A 20285-nucleotide genomic window follows, 5' to 3' on the forward strand; every position below is an offset into this window, starting at 1 on the left:
AACCAATAGAATACATTTCTAACTCATGAATCATTCAGAGAAAAATCCAGTCTTGGGTTTTCCCTCCCCCTCATCCCATTTCTATTCCTGATTAGTCATCATTTCCTGCCCAGCCTGTCTGAGATGTTTCTTCCATCCTTTCTTTTCCAGTAACAGTAACCTGGTGCAGGTCTACAGTATCTGTTATCTCAGCTGATTTCCTTTCTGCCTTTTCATGAACCAGAGACATGTGATTTCCAATTAAAGCACAGCCCTGACCATATCTTTGCTCAGCTTACAAAACGTCAACGGCTCGCAGCTATCCACCGAATTAAGCCTACTATAATCCCCTTCCTTCCACACTACAACCTATCCACGCATCTGTCCTCTTACTCCTTAGCTTCCATCTTACATGACTAAGAGTTGTTTCCCCAAATACACCCTTATTTACTTTTTTCATTTATAACTCACCACCACGCCCTCCAAAGTTTCACGTGGGTAAATTCTAGACCTCCACGTCATAGGCCAACTCAAATGCCAATCCTTCTAATGAACCTTCTAGAGAGCCCGGGCCTGTTGTCATCTCTATCGCCAATCTTTGGCATCTTGTGGCAATAATCTCATTCTACCTTGTAGAGCTTTCTGGTCTGACTTCCCTTGCCACCTTCTGCTCCCTTTGCCTAAGTATAACACTTTTGAGGAAAAGAACGCTGTTTTAATCATCGTCGCCTCGCCCACAGGCGGTGCTTTATTGTGCTTAATATCGTTTAACGCATCACACACTGCCGAGGGGGTCGGAGGCGGACGCCTTTTGCTGTATCCACACAGACCCGCGCAGGCACACACGGAGGCCGTCTGCCACTCTGACAGACACGTGTCCCCTGGGCCACAGCCCTGGAACTGTCTCGGGATTCCCAGCCTGTGGGCGCTTCCATGCTGGCCAGCGGAAGGGGACGCTTTTTTCTTCAGAACAGCTCCAACGGATACCTCTTATTTTAGACCGCCTGCGGATTCTACCTATAAATCAGCCTAAGCCCCGCTTCCTTTTAAAACAGGATTACGCCGGGTCGAGGGAGCCTGGCGTGGCCGCGCAGTGGCCGGGTCCCGCGGATTCCCCTCCAGCTCCCGCTTGGCAGCGCCCGCTTTGTCAGCGCGCAGCGCTCGCCGGGCGCCTTGCAGGTCTCGCCGGGTCTCACAGCAGACGGTGCCGACGCAGCAGTGTTGCGCCTCCCTCTCCGGCTCTGCTGCCCGGGATTTCCCCAGAACCTGCGCCGCGCGAGAAGGAGCCTGGGAGCATCCGCCCAGACTGCCCGGACAGTCGGCTCGACTCGCTGCCCTCGGCCCCAGCCGGGCTCCGCTCCTCGGGCGCGCGAGGGGCCGTGGTGGCGGCGGCGCCCGGCATGTTTCATAGTCCGCGGCGGCTCTGCTCGGCCCTGCTGCAGAGGGACGCGCCCGGCCTGCGCCGCCTGCCCGCCCCAGGGCTGCGCCGCCCGTTGTCCCCGCCGGCTGCTGTTCCCAGGCCCGCATCCCCCCGGCTGCTGGCGGCGGCCTCGGCGGCCTCGGGCGCCGCGAGGTCGTGTTCCCGAACAGGTGAGTGCACCCCAGTTCCGGGCGGAGAACGCCACGGCCGCCAACGCGCGGCCGCCACCTGGAGACCGCGCGGAATGAATGAGAAGCCCGGGGCTGCCGGTCGTGGAGTCTGGCCTGAAAGTGGGTCCTTTACCAGAGCAACCTTCTGCGTTCCCTTTTTCCTCTTTCCCTGTTCCCCGACTTGCCTGGGGCTTGCATCAAAGCTAGTAAGAACTGGGAGACTGTATTCAGGTTCCCGCTTGACCCTTAGAGGCCATGCTTTCAGAATTTCTTGTTCTTGACCGTTAAATTTCCCCCTTCCGAGGCCGCGAGTTACTATGTTGGTTACATTTTTTATTGCACGACTTAACGGAAATTTTTATGGAAAAAAAAAATCTAAATGATGCTTATTTGCTTATATAGCTTTCATGGTCTAGATATTAAGTTTTTTTTTTAAGTCGTGATAATAACACATTGATTCATTTTACGTTTTTTGTTTTTTGTTTTTTTTTTTTGAGATGGAGTCTCATTGTGTCACCCAGGCTGGAGTCCAGTGGCACGATATCGGCTTACCGCAACCTCCCCCTCCCGGGTTCAAGCGATTTTCCTGCCTCAGCCTCCCGAGTAGCTGGGATTACAGGCGCCAGTCACCACGCCTAGCTAACTTTTGTATATTTAGTAGAGACGGGGTTTCACCATTTTGGCCAGGCTGGTCTTGAACTTCTGACCTCGTGATCCACCCGCCTCAGCCTCCCAGAGTGCTGGGATTACAGGCGTGAGCCACCGCGCTCGGCCATTTTACGTTTCTTTGGATTTTTTTTTTTTTTTTTTTTTTGGAGCCTTCCACTCTTGATAGTTAACATCATTTTTTGTCCTGTGTATCTAAGATCTTGTAAAAGTGAGGCCTTAGTTTCACCAAGAGCTGTTTTCATACATCATAATAACTACCCTGAGTTTTCCTTTTTTGCTACCTGTGTTTCTGCCTGGGCACAGATTACCATGGCCACAAATTACATACAAATTAATTATACTTTAAAAATTGATAAATTTTTTCTTTCAAAACTAGGCAATACATAACTTTTTTTTTTTTTTTTTTGAGACGGAGTTTTGCTCTTATTTCCCAGGCTGGAGTGCAATGGCGCGATCTCGGCTCACCGCAACCTCTGCCTCCCGGGTTCAAGCGATTCTCCTGCCTCAGCCTCCCGAGAAGCTGGGATTACAGGCATGCGCCACCGCGCCAGGCTGATTTTTGTATTTTTAGTAGAGATGGGGTTTCTCCATGTTGGTCAGGCTGGCCTCGAACTCCCTAGCTCAGGTGAACCTCCCGCTTTGGCCTCCCAAAGTGCTGGGATTACAGGCGTGAGCCACCGCCCCCCCGGCCTATAAAATTTAAAAAAATAGGCCGGGCGCGGTGGCTCACGCCTGTAATCCAGCACTGTGGGAGGCGGAGGCGGGTAGATCACCCGAGGTCAGGAGTTCGTGACCATCCTGGCCAACGGGCTTGGGTGTGGTGGCACTCGCCTGTAATCCCAGCTACTCCGGAGGCTGAGGCAGGAGAATCACTTGAACCTGGGAGGCGGAGTGTTGCAGTGAGCCGAGATCGCACCATTGCACTCCAGCCTGGGTGACAAGAGTGAAACTCCGTCTCAAAACAAAATTAATAAAAATTTTAAAAAATGTATATATTTTAAAAATGGTCATCTGGAATGTGATTGAAGCCAAGACTTTAAACTATTCGCATTGTTGGCGGATATTTAGGTATTTCCCAATCTAGTATCAAACTCCTGGCCTCGAGTTATCCTCAGACTCTGGAGTAGTTGAGATTTGCAGGTGGAAGCCACCATGCCCAACTTAGTCATTTTAAAATTAGGATGTTGAATTGGTTGCTGGAGACTCTGAACTATATTGTTCCTTAGAGTGAACTTGACAGTTAGATTCCCCACCCCCACCCCCAATTTCGTAGGAATGTGGTACATTGTGAAATAACTGCCAGAATGAGTATATTGCCTGATAACTTTTTTCTTGCTGGAAATTTTAAGAACAACATTGTTAGAGGTTTGAGGTAGGAAAAGTAAAAGAAAACCAGGTGATGTCTTCTGTACCAGCTTATATCTTAAATTCCCTCAAAGTCTCAGAGGCAGGGTTAGTAGGTACCTCCTCATGGGAATACTGTTAGCTTGTGTAAAACATAGATGGCTGTGTTATCTGAGTAATTACTGTTATCTGAGTAATAATATCAGGTCAGATTGGAATGTTGGGCTTTTGACCCAAGAAAGTGTTTAATGAACTTCTTTTAAGAAATCCCCTGAAACCCCCTAGTTTTACAGATAAAGGAAATTGAAGGACTTTATGGTACTTAAACTTTTGTAGGCAGTTACTATAAAGTCTAGACAATTTTCCTGTTCATGCATTTTTAGCTTCAGCAGCTTGTTGGAAGAAACATGCCTGCATTGATTCATTCATTGCTTGTTCACTCATTCCAGATCTTTACAGAATGTCTCACACAATGTAGGTGCTTTATTATGGGAGTTAAAAACATGAGCTTTAGTCAGTCCCTAAGGAGTTTACTGCCCAGTAAGAGATGAGATTTGCACAATGAAATGGCTGTTTAATGAAATGAAACACCTTTTATTCTCTTGACTTGGAAATGGCACAAGGGTGCAGGAAAGCAGGAAGTCCCTTTTGGGCTTCTAGAAATGGGTGGCATTTCAACTAGCTCTTGAAGCATGGTTAGGATTGGAAGAGATTACTATAAAGCGTTTTGTTTGGAAAAAGCAGGAGTAAATGCAGAAAGGCATGAGACACACACAGATGAGGAAGGGTGAGAGAAGAGGCACTTTGCAAAAATGGACATTGTTTTCCAAAGAGCCTCAGACCCAGCACTAAGTGCTTTTTAATTTTTATTTTTATTTTTATTTTTTTTGGAGACAAGGTTCTCTCACACTGTTGCCCAGGATGGAGTGTAGTGGCGCCACCTCTGCTCACTGCAACCTCCACCTCCCAGGCTCAAGCAGTTCTCCTGTCTCAGCCTCCTGAGCAGCTGTGACTACAGGCACACGCCACTGTGCCAGGCTAATTTTTGTATTTAGTAGAGACAGGATTTCAACGTGTTGCCCAGGCTCGTCTCAAACTCCCCAGCTCTGGTGATCCACCTGCTTTGGCCTTCCAAAGTGCTGGGATTACAGGTGTGAGCCACTGCGCCCAGCCTATGAAGTGCTTTTTTAAAATGCAGATTCTTGGATCCTACTGTAGACCTATTAAGTCTGAGTCATTCATGATGGGCCCTGGATTCCACATAACCAAATGAAATGACAAAAAGAATAACTCCAGATTGTTCTTCTATGCCCCCAAATTTGGACATCTGGCACCCATATGTGAGAGAGACATTGAAGGGGCCAAAAGCTCCTCTCCACTCCTGAGCCTTGTGGTGGGGAGTAGTGAGTCCCGACAGCTGTCCACATTTGCTAATCAGTTCCTGCATAACTTATGCCCCTTGGCAATTGGTAGTTATTGGGAAGATAAGTACAGTCCCTTTGGAGTTATCAGATTCCAGGTTGTTAGAATTAAAAGGTGACCCTAGGGATGATCTCGGTGTTTGGCTTTCTTTTCTCAAGGATAGCAGCCCCCCTAAGAAATAGCAGTTGCCACAGTTACTGTATTGGATGAAACGCAATTGGAAGTCATCTGTGGATTTATAAATGCTATCCCCCACATCCCTCCTCCTCAGAGAATGAAGAGTTGGCTGAACTACTGTTCTCTACCATTAGAACATTTGCTTTTTTTCATGGTACAATTTTATAGGCAAATGCCACCAGCTCATTTGAGAAGGCAGCTTTATTTAATATGTCCTTTAACTATGTGAGTAAACTGCTTAGAGAAGAAACGGGAAAGCTTGTGATTATCAAGCTGCTGTGGAATAAATTGCTTTCCTTGTGGGAAAACTAATGTATGATTTTTCTGTTAGCATTCAATGGCAACAGTTTAAACATGGTGAACTGGGGTTCTTTGGGATTAATAACCATGGCTCCAGATTCACATTCCACACACTTAACATTTGTAAATCATTTAACCTTGCTTGCTGTCTCAACACTAGACTTTACCTAGAACAAATGAATAAGATCAATTGATAGCAATTTATCCACAAGCTTTATTGAATAGTACATGTAAAAGGTGACATGACTAATTGCAGTGGGAGTTGAGAAGAAAGAGAAATCAGTGTGGCTGAATTTGTCAAGAAATGCTTTGCTTCTAATAGGTGAAAAAGGAGGGTGTTTTGGAAGGGGACAGTTTGCGGGGTGGTGGGGGCAGGCAGAGAAGACCACACACACAATGCCTGGAAGAAGGTGGCGCTCGCATGCAGGAGCTGTGGCAAGCATCTTAGGAAAAGGGGTAGAGGCAGAATCATTTGGGACACTTGTTAAAATGCAGATTTCTGGCCTTTCAGCCATCTGCTTGATCAGTTTCCTGTGGCGAAGTCTGGTGGAGTGCATATTTAACAAGTGCCCCAGGGGATTCTTCCGAAAAGATTAGGGAGTATTTATGAGCTCTGCCCCTCCTTTCCCCAAAGGTACTTATTCCTGGAAAGCTTGAGAAGCTCTGGAGAGGATTCTGGAAGAGCCTTAAGACCTTTGGTCTGGCCGGGCACAGTGGTTCATGCCTGTAATCCCAGCACTTTGGGAGGCCGAGGCGCGGATCACTTGAACTCAGGCATTCAAGACCAGCCTGGGCAACATGGTGAAACCCTGTCTCTACTTACATTAGAAAAAAAATAGCCAAGTGTGGTGGTGCACACCTGTACATCCCAGCTGCTTCGGAAACTGAGGCAGGAGAATCACTTGAACCCAGGAGGTGGAGGTATCAGTGAGCCGAGATTGCGCCATTGCACTCCAGCCTGGGCGACAGAGTAGGAGCAATACTCTGTCTCAAAAAAAAAAAAAAAAAAGATCTTTGAGCTTGGGGCCTAAGGCAGTTCAAGAGACCCCTGAGAAAGAACATTGACCCCCAACAAAAGCAGCTTTAAAAAATTGTATATTTTGTCGAGACGGGTTTTGCCATGTTGCCCAGGCTGGTCTCGAAATCCTGGGCTCAAGCAATCCTCCCGCCTCAGCCATCCAAAAGTGCTGAGATTACAGGCATGAGCCATCATGCCCCGCCAAAAGCAGCTTTTAAGAAAGGGAAGAAATTCCAGGGCCGGGCACAGTGGCTCAAGCCTGTAATCCCAGCACTTTGGGAGGCCAAGGCAGGCGGATCACCTGAGGTCGGGAGTTCGAGACCAGCCTGACCAACATGGAGAAACCCCATTTCTACTAAAAATACAAAATGAGCTGGGCATGGTGGCACGCACCTGTAATCCCAGCTACTCTCAAAGAAAAAAAAAAGGGAAGAAATTTGCATATTAATGAAAGTTCAGTGAGAGGAAACTTGAGACTGAGGTTGTAATGGGAGTGTATCCATGTAGTCACTCTAAGTCACAACTTACAGTGAGTAAAATGAGGTTTCTATGATGTTTACTAAAAGAAAAGTGAGGTAATTGTGTTCTGGCTTCTTGGAGTTAGGAAGGGAGATACAGCGTCTGTATTTGCTGTCAGGAGTCACTGGTGACTAATTAAAGTTTTTCTGTTTTTTTTTTTTTTTTAGACAGTTTTGCTCTTGTTGCCCAGGCTGGAGTGCAGTGGCGCAATCTTGGCTCACTGCAACCTGTGCCTCCCGGGTTCAAGCAATTCTCCTGCCTCAGCCTCCCAAGTAGCTGGGACTACAGGCATGCGCCACCATGCCCGGCTAATTTTTTTGTATTTAGTAGAGACAGGGTTTCACCATGTTGGTCAGGCTCGTCTCGAACTCCTGACCTCAGGTGATACACCCGCCTTGGCCTCCCAAAGTGCTGGGATTACAGGCGTGAGCCACCACGCCCGGCCACTAATTAGAGTTTATAGGGCTTTGATAGCCACTTAAGTGGTGGTTATACTTCAGTAGATAATTAGAAATTTGAAGGACAGTGTGCATGGGCGTTTAGCCTCATAGTAAACCTGTTTGGACTTCCACGGAAAGCAGCTAAGATACTTTTTATTTATTGTTATTCTTAGAATGGGAGAAAATCAGCCTTCCCACGGAGGGAGTGAGACCTCAAGTGAAAACCTTAGCTGTCCTCTGTCTCTATGTGGCCTCAAAGCAACACTTGAATCATATATTAATACTTAGCAAGAATTCAGTGTCAGGTATGTGGGCAACAGTGCCCAGGGGAAAGAAGGCTAAACAAAATTGGTATCATCCAATTTGAATGTCCCTATAACAATTTTTTTCTCCTTCCAGTATATAAAAAAATGCGTGGGTCCCATTCAGATCTTCTGGATTTTAATATCTCCAAGTGGGGCCTGAGCATCTGCTGATTCTGACATAGGCTCCGGGTAGACAACAGCCACATACTGACAACACAGGCGGACACCTGTGAGGAGGCTCGTTTTACTAAATGCTTAGAAGCCTATTCTAAGTCTCTCAGTGATGTGATTCTCGTGTCCAAAAGTTAGAGACCACTGTTGGATTGTGGAGAGTTGTGCAGAAAGGAAAATATTTATTTTATTTATTGTAGAGACAGGGTCTCACTGTGTTGCCCAGGCTGCTCTTGAGCTCTTGGCAAGTCCATGAAAATAAGTGCTTAGAAGTTACGATGCTGCCCGGGTACAGTGGCTCATGCCTGTAATCCCAGCACTTTGGGAGGCCAAGGAGGTGGGGGGAATCACTTGAGGTTAGGAGTTCGAGACCAGCCTGGGCAGCATGGCAAAAACCCCATCTTTACGAAAAATGTAAAAATTAGCCGGGTGTTGGTGGTGTGTGCCTGTAATCCCAGCTACTCGGGAGGCTGAGGCAGGAGAATTGCTTGAACCAGGGAGGTGGAGGTTGCAGCTAGCTGAGATCGTACCACTGTACTACAACCTGGGCAACACAGCAAGACTCCATCTCAAAAAAAAAAAAAAGAAGTTATGATGCATCCAAAGTGACAATAAGAATTGTTCTGGAAGGATATCTGGGAAATTCCTTAGTCTCGATGCATCCTTTCCAGCTGTCTTCCTTTCCCTTTTCTATCTTTCCTCCAACTCTGAGGTTCCAGTACTTAAACAGCTCTGTTTGCCGGTCTGCAAATATGCTTGTGACTGCAAATATCTTGTCTAGTACAGGGTGCAAAGTAAGTTACACTGCAGATTCTAATAATACCTGGGATATAATACTTTTCTATTTCCTCTTGTGTGTTTTGATTTTATGGATGCTAATTATCATTGAAGGTCTGCTGAAGGAAAATGTTTATCTTTCAAATCTTGTAGGTCAAATAGACTCTCTGAGACTTAGTTCTAGAATTAGTTTAATATTTTATTTTCTTGAGATGGAGTCTTGCTCTGTTCCTCAAGCTGGAGTATGATGGCGCGATGTCAGCTCACTGCAACCTCCGTCTCCCGGGTTCAAGCAATTCTCCTGCCTCAGCCTCCCGAGTAGCTGGGGATTACAGGCCCCTGCCACCACGCCCTGCTAATTTTTTGTATTTTTAGTAGAGACGGGGTTTTGCCATGTTGGTCAGGCTGTTCTCGAACTCCTGACCTCAGGTGATACACCCGCCTCGGCCTCTCAAAGTGCTGGGATTACAGGCACCATGCCCGGCCTTGCCTCTGAACTTTTAAAGACCATTGTGAGTATTGATTATCTGTAGAAGCTTACAAGATTTCCTTATCTTTGGTATTCAAAAGATCCATCAGGATGAATGTCTCAGCATCTGATGCGCCCATCCAATCTAAAGACATGCCTTAGCACATTAAAAGTTTGTATCGGTTGTCTACTGTATTGTCTCTTGTTCTCATGTTCTTGAACTCCTGTTAGATTGTTGGCCATATGGATCTATCCTCCGTGTCTATTCATCCTTTTTTTTTTTTTTTTTTTTAAATTATTTTAGAGACAGAGTCTCCACTTTGTCACCCAGGCTGGAGTGCACTGGTGTGATCATAGCTCACTGTAACCTCCAACTCCTGGGCTCAAGTGATCTTCCCACTTCAGCCTCTGAAGTAGCTGGGACTATATAGGTGTGCTCCACCATGCCTACCTACTTTTATTTTTTTGTAGAGACACGGGTCTCAGCTCAGACTGGTCTCAAACTCCTGGGCTCAAGCAGTCCATCTGCTTCTGCCTCCCAAAGTACTGGATTACAAGCATGAGGCACCTAGCCAGGCCTCCATTCATATTTTAGTGTTTTTATCTCTTCTCTGTTGCATGAGATTTTCTGAAAATTTTTGTTCTGCAGTCATTTTAAATTCCTAGACATTTCTAGTTGTTTAATTGCTCCTTTTTTCATAGAAACCTGTTTTGTGTTTATAATGTCTCTCGTACTTTAAATATATCGAGATGTGTGTGCCTGTTTGTCCTTTAGGCCTCTTTCCTGGAGAGGAAGGGAGTTTTGCATGTTGTTTTATTTGTTTGTTTGTTTTTTGAGATGGGGTCTCGCTCTGTCACTCAGGCTGGAGTGCTGTGGCGTGATCTCAGCTCACTGCAGCCTCCATCAACCTGGTTCAAGCACTCCTCCCACCTCAGCCTCCCAAGTAGCTGGGACCACAGGCATGCACCATCATGCCTGGCCCAGTAATACAACAGTTACTGTATTTTCAGTAGAGACGGGTTTTCCCCGTGTTGGCCAGGCTGGTCTCAAACTGCTGAGCTCAAGTGATCCGCCCACCCCGGCATCCCAGAATATTGGCATTACAGGTGTGAGCCACCGCGCCCAGCCAGTTTTGCATGTTCTGAGTGGGAAGGTAATCTGAAGAACGGGCAGCCAGGCTTCCTTGTTGAATGCGTGAGAGGGAGCAGGCTGGTAACTACCGCCTTTGTCAAAGAAAGGAGGGTTTCCTTCTATATTCTTCAGTCCAACCCCTTCCCCGCTTTTTAAAACCATCCTTGAGTTTCAGAGTTAGCTCCTGATCTGGTCTGCTTCTCTTTCAGGTCCATTCACCTTTGCAAGCCATTCTAAGGCTATCACCCATTTTCTTTGGGGTATTCTTTGGTTCTATGGAGCAACCAAAAGCCACCCTTCCCGGCTTTGTCTGTGAAAGAGGGGACACGTGTAACTAGTGCCACCGTTCACTTTCATTCTTGAACGAATTGCCCTAACAGTTACCCCCTCAGCTTCTCCTGCCCTTTCTATTTCTTGATTCAGCTTGGAGTTTCTTCAAGGTGCTCTTGGGAAAACCACATTTACCTTTGGTAACTTGTACTGCCCTTTCCTTCTGGTTTCTCTGTTAATTCAAACTTGTTTCTGTCTTCTTGGAATTCCTCCAAATTTTTGCTCCATTGATGTCATGCATCCCTTCTTGTTTTCCAATGTTATTGATGCATTCTTTAAAAAATTTTAAAGAGGCCAGGCGCGGTGGCTCACGCCTGTAATCCCAGCACTTTGGGAGGCCAAGGTGGGCAGATTGCCTGAGGTTGGGAGTTCTAGACCAACCTGGCCAGCATAGTGAAACCTTGTCTCTACTAAAAATATAAAAATTAGCCACGCGTGGTGGCGGGTGCCTGTAATCCCATCAGCGACTCAGGAAGCTGAGGGAGGAGAATTGCTTGAACCTCGGAGGCAGAGGTTTCAGTGAGCCGAGATGGTGCCATTGCACTCCAGACTAGGCAACAGAGCGAGACTCCGTCTCAAAAAAAAAAAAATTTAAATATAGGTACTTTATTTCTTCAAGATCTTAGGAAGGAGAGAAAGTAAATCTATTTCCTACTTTGCTGTCTTGGCCTAGAACCAACCTGCCCAATGATATGCAACATGTTCTTTTCTTAATATGTGCCTTAACTATTCAAGCAATGCTCTGGGAATTTGTATATGAAAATTGTTTCCCCTCCTTTTTAAGTGACTAAACATCTTTTATTGGTTTTATGATATATATACAAATGGACTAGTGGTGAGCATAGCTGCCTTCCAAATGGACTATACAGTTTTATTTTTTATTTATTTTTTTAGATGAGTCTTGCTGTCACCCAGGCTGGAGTGCAGTGGCGCAATCTCTGCTGACTGCAACCTCCGCCTCCTGGGTTCAAGTGATTCTCCTGCCTTAGCCTCCCAAGTAGCAGGGATTACAGGCATGCACTACCACGCCCAGCTAATTTTGTGTTTTTGGTAGAGACGGGGTTTCACCATGTTAGTCAGGCTGGTCTCGAACTCCTGACCTCTGGTGATCCACCCATCCCAGCCTCCCAAAGTGCTGGGATTACAGGCATGAGCCACCACCCCTGGCCAATTCTTTTAGGGATGGGGGTCTCTTTATATAGCCCAGGCTGAACTCAAACCCCTGGGTTTAAGGGATCTTCCTGCCTCAGCCTCCCGAGTAGCTGAGACTATAGGCATGTGTCACCATGTTTGGCTCATTATTTAAAAATTTTTCATACTTTTTTTTTTTTTTTTTTGAGACAGTTTCACTCTTGTCACCCAGGTTGGAGTGCAGTGGCACGATCTCGGCTCACTGCATACTCCACCTGCTGGGTTCAAGTTATTCTCCTGCCTCAGCCTCCCAAGTATCTGGGATTACAGGTGCCCACCATCACACCCAACTAATTTTTGTATTTTTAGTAGAGATGGGGTTTTTGCCATGTTGGCCAGGCTGGTCTTGAATTCCTGACCTCAGGTGATCTGCTCGCCTCAGCCACCCAAAGTGTTGGAATTACAGGTGTGAGCCACCATCCCTGGCCTTTTTTTTTTCTTTTTTTTTTTCGAGACAGGGTCTTCCTCTGTCACCCAGTCTGGAGTGCAGTGGCGCAGAGCCAGCTCACTGCAGGCTCAACCTCCTGGGCTCACGCAATCCTCCTGCCTCAGCCTCCCAAGTAGCTGGGACCACAGGTGCATGCCACCATGCCTGGCTAAAGGCTCATTTTAATATATCTAGAGCAGAGGTTGGCAAACTTTTTCCATAAAGAGCCAGCTAGTAAATATTTTAGGCTTTCTGGGTCATATATCTGTCACAGCTACTCAACTCTGCTGTTGTAGTGTGAAAGCAGCTATAGACAATATGTAAACTTTATTTATGGACTTTTTTTTTTGAGACCGAGTCTGGCTCTGTCGCCCAGGCTGGAGTGCAGTGGCGCAATCTTGGCTCACTGCAAGCTCCGCCTCCCGGGTTCACTCCATTCTCCTGCCTCAGCCTCCCGAGTAGCTGGGACTACAGGCGCCCACCACTAAGCCCAGCTAATTTTTGTATTTTTAGTAGAGACAGCATTTCACTGTGTTAGCCAGGATGATCTCGATCTCCTGACCTCGTGATCCGCCCACCTCGGCCTCCCAAAGTGCTGGGATTACAGGCTTGAGCCACCGCGCCCGGCCTATTTATGGACATTAAAATTTGAATTTCATATCATTTTCACATGTCATGAAATATTACTGTTCTTAAGGTTCCCCCCCTCCCCCAACCATTTAAAAATATAAAAGCCTTTCTTAGCTTGCAGGCAGCACAAAGACAGGATGCTGCCAGAGTTAGCTCATGGGTCACAGTCGGTAGATCCCTGATCTAGAGAGGACTCTGTACAGTCAGCAGAAGGCGCCTTATAGTTTCATATTTCCACTCACACTGTAAAAACACGTCATTTTTCCAAGTGTCCCAGAAATGTTAGTGATGGGAGATCACCAGATTTTTAGGTTTTGCTTTTTCACATTTTTATTTCAGAGGATTGTGCTAGAAAAGCCCAGCTTATGGAAATGATTTGTCAGCCAATAGACAATTGAGCACCAGTCGAACATGTTAAACTAAGCATTTATCATGGAGGGATTCCCTTCTCTTTAGAGAGCTTTTCCATATGAGTCTGTCCTGGCTGAAGGTATGGCTCAGTCTTGTCTGGATGACGCTTCAGCTTTCTTGTCTGGTCTGTGACTGCCACCTGGCAAAGAGAGGTTGTTTGGATTGTCACGCTCAGTCTAGGTGCTTGTATTTTTAGACACGTTAGGTTGAGAGTTCTGACCTTCACTTGATATCTCTGGTAATGCCAAGCGGGTCGTGACACTGCTTTGTACACTCTGTGCTGTGGCAGTGTGTGTGTGTGCTGTGATGACAGTGACGTCGGCAGATGGAGGAGGTGCAACTTGACCTCTGTTTCTTTCTGGCCTGAAGAATGGGCTGCTGTGTGCGCCCGGGGCTAGGCAGGACAGCTGCATCGCCGTTGCCCTGAGGCAGTATCAGCACAGCTGGAGATGCTGACGAGCAGCAGTCCAAGGTGCAGGTAACTTTCTTCAGGGCCAGCCCCCTTGCTAGTTGTTCAATCTAGAGAAAGCTGTGCAGATACCCACTTCACCAGATTTGGGACAGAATAATGAAAATACATGGAAGCAGTCTGGCACATTATCTCGAATGTTAATAATAGCCTTCTCTTTTTGTTTTGTTTTGTTTTGAGACTCAGTCTTGCTCTGTCGCCCAGGCTGGAGTGCAGTGGCGTGATCTCGGCTCACTGCAACCTCCTCCCAGGTTCAAGCAATTCTCCTGTCTCAGCCTCCCGAGTAGCTGAGATTACAGGCACCCACCACCACGTCCAGCTAATTTTTGTATTTTTAATAGAGACGTGGTTTCACCATGTTGGTCAGGCTGGTCTCAAACTCCTGACCTCAAGTGATCCACCCACCTTGGCCTCCCAAAGTGCTGGGATTACAGGCGTGAGCCACCACGCCCAGCTGAATAATAGCCTTCTCTTTATGCCTAGGAAAAAAGTGAGTTTTACAGAATGAAACAGAATAGCTAACATTTAGCTAATCACTTAGGATGTGCCAAGTACCTCTCGTTTAACTAAATTAATCCTCACAGTAACCAAATAAAATAGATTACACGTATCTATATGAAGAAGATAATGAAGAAGCAGAGAGGTAAATAAGTTATTCAGGATCCTATTAGTAAAAAGTGGAGCCAGGATTTGAATTCAGGCGGCCTAACTTGAGTCCTTGCTTTAAGACTTTCTTGCCTCTGCAGAACCGCAGGCCGAACTTCCTGGAGAGAGCTGAGGCTTTAGCTATGAGGCTCAGTACTCGAGGCAGGCCTGTCATATTCAGTCAGTGGCACTCAATAACAGACTTGGAGACTGGTCGGTCACTAACTAAAATATTTGACTCCTGCCAGAAAGTAATACCTTCTTAACTTGGCACTTAGTTTATTTTTATTTTTATTTTTATTTTAAATTTAATATAAGAGATGGGGTCTCACTACATTGCCCAGGCGGGTCTCGAGTTCCTGGGCTCAAGCGATCCTTCTGCCTAAATTGGCACTTAGAATCCAGTCTCTAGGATCTGGAAATTCATGTCATATAAGCCCACATCATGCAAAATTTGAAGGTGGCTGCATTCATTTGCCAGATGGACCTTCAGGGGACGTGTCACATTGTTTGAGTTTTGATTTTCTAGCTGATGGGTGCGCACACCACAGTTTCACAAAAATTTAGAAAGAGTTACTTTTTTTCTTTTTGAGACAGTCTTGCTCTGTCACCCAGGCTGGAGTATAGTGGTGCAATCTTGGCTCACTGCAACCTCTGCCTTCCAGGTTCAAGCGATTCTCATGCCTCAGCCTACTGAGTAGCTGGGATTACAGGGCTGCCACCACGCCCAGCTAATTTTTTTGTATTTTTAGTAGAGACAGGGTTGTTGGCCAGGCTGGTCTACTGACCTCAGGTGATCCACCTGCCTTGCCCTCTCAAAGTGCTGAGACTACAGGCGTGAGCCACCGCGCCTGGCCTAGAGTTACGTTTAATGGTGACTTAGGACCTCATTACACTTTTGAACCTTAGTGTTCTTATCTATAAAGTGGTGTAAATAATGGCCAACAGGTTCTTGAGCAGGTAACTGGTTACAGCAAGTAAAAATGCTTGGTATACCATAAAATGCTCCACCAATAAAAGGTGGTCCTCCATCAGTGTTTGGCAGAATTTCTTGGTACTTTGCTGTCACTTGCCATCTTTTATTAACATTGTTTAAAGCACTGGGCTGGATCCTGGGGGAAATGGTAAATAAGGGAAACAGTCCCTGCCCTTGGGAGGCTTAAAGTCTCATGAGTAAAGGACAGAGATTGTGGTGCAAATATCCAAGGGTACCCTAAGTAGGAAAAATGGGCCAGGTATAAGAAAAGGAGAGCCATTGGTTGATCCATAGAGCTAAGCCTGGTTGCTATGAATTTTTATTGATTCCTTCAATATATATTAAATAAATATATTGTATATCCAACATCCAGGCTGCTTTATGTTGGTGGTTATCTTGTGTGAATTCTCGTTTGTATTGAAGATGGCCAGGTATTCTGGAACCTACTCTAAGAAGGCTAATGAAAATCAGCTGCTAAATTAGCTTAGTTTTTGTGAGGTGTTCAACACGCATGGCCAGTAGATGGCAGCATTGGATTGCTGTTTCAGAGATGCCTTCCTGTGCCATTGATGGCTTAGTTTTTGTGTGTTGTGTGTGCTTCTGGGTTTCCTCGGGCGGAGGTTGATCAGCTTCCATAGCTTCCCAGGTGCGTACTCAAGATAATCCTGGCTTTTGCTTGGTTTTTAATCAGCGTTTTTGCCAGGCCACCGTTTCAAGATACTAAACGCAAACTGTGAGAGAAGTAATTAGACGCTGAATGGTTTGGGCAAAGCCTAGAACAGGCAATTGGTGGGCAGCTAGAGGAAGGAACCCTGTGTGGAGCTGTGGAGAGTGGTCGGCCCTGACTGATTGCTTTCTTTTTTTTTTTTTTTTTTTTGAGATGGAGTCTCGCTCTGTTGCCCAGCCTGGAGTGCAGTGGCGCAATCTCAGCTTACGGCAAGCTCTGCCTCTGGGGTTCACGCCATTCTCCTGCCTCAGCCTCCTGAGTAGCTGGGACAACAGGCACCCACCACCATGCCCGGCTAATTTTTTGTATTTTTAGTAGAGACGGGGTTTCACCATGTTGGCCAGGATGGTCTCGATCTCCTGACCTCGTGATCCACCTGTCTTGGCCTCCCAAAGTGCTGGGTTTACAGGTGTGAGCCACCATGCCCGGCCTGCCCTGAGTGATTCCTTAGTGCTATTAGGAGTGCTTGGAATGGTGGGCCAAGTCAGTTTGGGTCTCGACTGTTGGGGTTGTCATCCAGCATTCTAATTATTGATGTGAAGGTGTTTCATTGCAGCCCGACCGTTTTCCTTATGGTCGCATTCTTAGGAACTTGAATTGTGATCTGCCTAGATTGCTTTAGTAGTGTGTAGTAATTGGTAGTATTAAGGGTGTACATATATTCAAATATATTTGTGATTAGCCCACTTGTGGGTTTTGTTTTGTTTTGTTTTAGAGGGAGTCTCACTCTTGTTGCCCAGGCTGGAGTGCAGTGGCATAATCTCAGCTCACTGCAACCTCTGCCTTCCAGGTTCAAGAGATTCTCCTGCCTCAGCCTCCCAAGTAGCTGGGAGTACAGGTGCCCGCCACCACGCCCGGCTAATTTTTGTATTTTTAGTAGAGATAGGGTTTCACCATGTTGTTCAGGCTCGTCTTGAACTCCTAACTTCAGGTGATCCACCCACCTTGGCCTCCCAAAGTGCTGGGATTACAGGGGTGAGCTACCACACCCAGCCTCCCACTTGTGTTTTTTAGGAAAGTAAAGGTATTGCCAAATGGGAGTTTACATACTTGCTACTGTGTTTCAGAAATCTAAATAATCTGAATTCTCTGGCAGTTCTTCAAAGGCTGTTTATAAAAGTAAGAAGAGTTATATTCTTATACAGTAAAATAGCAGTGAGGGCTTAGCAATAGTGGTACAAGGAATTAAGACATCCAGTATTAAATGTATGTAAAAATGTGCTTATAGAATTAGTCAGTGGCAGGGGATGGGGTGATGTTGCTAAATGGACACTAGGCAGAAGAGATAAAGCTATTTTGATGTGCCTGTTAACTATATGAATTCTGTAACTTGTGTGTTGCATTGAGAGTGATGGCTGGCCCATTGCCGTGACTCACGCCCAATCCCAACACCTAAGGAGGCTGAGGTGGAAAGATCACTGAAGGCCAGGAGTTTGAAGCCAGCCTGGGACGCTTAGTGAGATCTCGTCTCTACTTTTTAAAAAAAAAATTTAATACAAAAATAAAATGAGAATTACTGTGTTTGTGAAAAATGAATTGTGAGCAGAAGCCAAATATGTGTGGAATCAAATCCAAAATTTCCAAACACATAAAATTAGACCTGAAGCCAATTTGAGTGCCAAATAGAGTTCAGCAGAGGTTTTGTCAAGATTTGGTACTTTTCAGTATCTTAATTGCCACATGGGTAAATTATTTGTGCTGTCTAGCCTTAGGAAATAAGCTTTGAATATTGAGCTATTGTGAATGTTTGAAAATCTTTTTAAAGTCCTGAATAGCAACTCCTATTAAGGCATAAAACTTAAGTAGATGGTTTGAAATCCTGGAAATCAACATGTATTTATGTATGAAAGGATTTTTTTTTAATGATTGATACTCGAAAATGAAAAAGTGAATGTGAATTAGCCGAGGGTGGCGGCGTGCACCTGTAGTCCCAGCTACTTGGGAGGCTGAGGCAGGGGAATTGCTTGACCCTGGGGGGCGGAGGCTACAGTGAGCCAACATCGCGCCACTGCACTCCAGCCTGGGGAACAGAGCGAGACTCCATCTCCAAAAAAAAAAAGTAAGTGTGGCCAAGTGCGGTGGCTGACACCTGTAATCCCAGTACTTTGGGAGGCCCAGGTGGGTGGATCACTTGAGGTCAGGAGTTCAAGACCAGCCTAGCCAACATGGTAAAACCCTGTCTCTACTAAACATATAAAAATTAGACAGGTGTGGTGGTGTGCGACATAATCCCAGCTACTCAGGAGGCTGAGGCAGGAGAATTGCTTGAACCCGGGGGGGCGGAGGTTGCAGTGAGCTGAGATTGTGCCTTTGCACTCCAGCCTGGGCAACAGAGTGAGACTCCATCTCAAAAAAAAAAAAAGTTGAATGTTAGGCGGGGTATGGTGGCTAATGCCTGTAATCCCAGCACTTTGAGAGGCTGAGCTGAGAGGATTGCTTGAAGCCAGGAGTTGAAGACTAGCCTGGAAACAAAGTGAGACCCCTGTCTCTACAAAAAAAAAAATTCTTTTAATTAGCCGGGGTGGTGGCATATACCTGTAATCCCAGCTGCTTAGGCTGAGGCAGGAGGATTGCCTGAAGCCCAGAAGTTAGAGGATGCAGTGAGCTATGATGGCACCATTGCGCTCCAACTCCAGCCCGGGCAATGGAGTGAGACCCTGTCTCCAAAAAAAAAAAAGGGGGGGGAATGTAAAGTTGTCTTTTAAAGTAGGTGAGAAACAATGAGACTTGTTTTAACTCAGTTATTCTCTCATTTTGTTTTTTTTTGTTTGTTTTTTTGAGAGCTGGGGTGCAGTGGTGCAATCATGGTTCACTGCAACTTCCACCTCCCAGGCTTAGGTGATCCTCCTGCCCTAGCCACAGGCACATGCCACCATCCCCAGCTAATTTTTTCTTTTTTTAATTACATCTAGATACGGATCTCTCTGTGTTGCCCAGGCTACTCTCAAACTCCTGGATTTAAATGATCCACCCACCTCAGCCTCCCAACATGCTAGGATTATAGCACGTTTGAAATTGGCATAATAAGCGTATCCGCTTCCTAGGATTGTGATGAGAACTGAAAATATAGTTAAAGTTCAGGAGGCTGGGAAGTCCAGTCAAAGGGCTGGCATCTGGTAAGGGCCTTGTTGCTGTGTCATGCCATGGCCAAAGATGGAAGGTCAAGAGAGGGCTGAACTCGCCCTTTTATAAGGAACCCACCCCTGGAACAGCACTGTGTCTCCCCCCCACCATATTGATATTAATCCATTGATGGGAGCCATGCCCTCATGACCCAAACACCTCCCATTGCCCAACTCCCAACACTGCTGCTTTGGGGATCAAGTTTCTAATACATGAACTTTGGGGGACATGCATTCAAACCATAATAAAGTGAGAAGAGAAAGGTGCCCCTTAGTCTTCAGTCTTCTTTAGTTTACAAATTTAAATAAATAGACTTACTACATTATAGTCCCTAGGTGGTTCTTAGTAAGCCTTGGCACTGTGCTATAAGTATAAAAATAATATGTAAAGTCTATCTAGTATTTACTTTGTTATTAATTCCCTAGCCCTGGTTTGTTTGCTGTGGTGGTGTTGTGGTGGTGGTGGTGGTGAAAGGGTCTCTTGCTATGTCACCCAGGCTGGAGTGCAGTGGCGTGTCTCACAGTTCACTGCAGCTTCAAACACCTGGGCTCAAGTGATCCTCCCTCCTCAGCCCCTCAAGAAGCTGGGACTACAGGCACGCGCCACCACACCCAGCTAATTTTTGTGTTTTTATGTTCATCATGTTGCTTAGGCTGATCTCAAACTCCTTGGCTCAAGTGATCTGCCCACCTCAGCCTCCCAGAGTGCTGGGATTACAGGCGTGAGCCACTGTGCCCGGCTCATGTTCTCCTACTTCTCTGGCCATGTCATTTCATGTTGTTTTTGCAGATTTCCCAGATCTCAATCTTTTGATCTCCTTTCTCTCTAACTCAATTCAGTCTTTTCTGTGCATTAACATCTCCCAATGTTTGTTTCCAGTTTGTAACTCTCTCCTGAATGTCAGTCATCTAATTGTTGAACTCCTATTTTCTGTAAACCCTGTCAAGTCTTCCTAACCACTGTAGTTGGCACCTGCGTCCTTCTGGTCGCTCAGCTGGAAGCTGTGGACATTTTTTTTTTTTAAGAGATAGATAGGGTCTTGCT

The 20285-nt window shown here is 46.0% G+C and overlaps 1 protein-coding gene across 3 annotated transcripts in view; it reads left to right on the forward strand.

Moving 5' to 3' along the window:
* The first annotated feature begins 545 nt into the window (after window positions 1-545).
* Window positions 546-20285, forward strand: part of NOCT (nocturnin) — a 32210-nt gene continuing 12470 nt past the window's right edge. Inside the window, exon 1 of one of the 3 annotated variants that reach the window (XM_016952224.4) lies at window positions 546-1569. In XM_016952224.4, coding sequence (XP_016807713.1) covers window positions 1380-1569 — 190 coding nt within the window. In that variant the 5' untranslated portion in view covers window positions 546-1379. The other 2 variants (XM_054683858.2, XM_016952225.4) reach the window with 2 other exon arrangements.

The sequence above is a fragment of the Pan troglodytes genome, chromosome 3 (genome assembly GCF_028858775.2).
Source record: "Pan troglodytes isolate AG18354 chromosome 3, NHGRI_mPanTro3-v2.0_pri, whole genome shotgun sequence".
Taxonomy (NCBI): Eukaryota; Metazoa; Chordata; class Mammalia; order Primates; family Hominidae; genus Pan; species Pan troglodytes.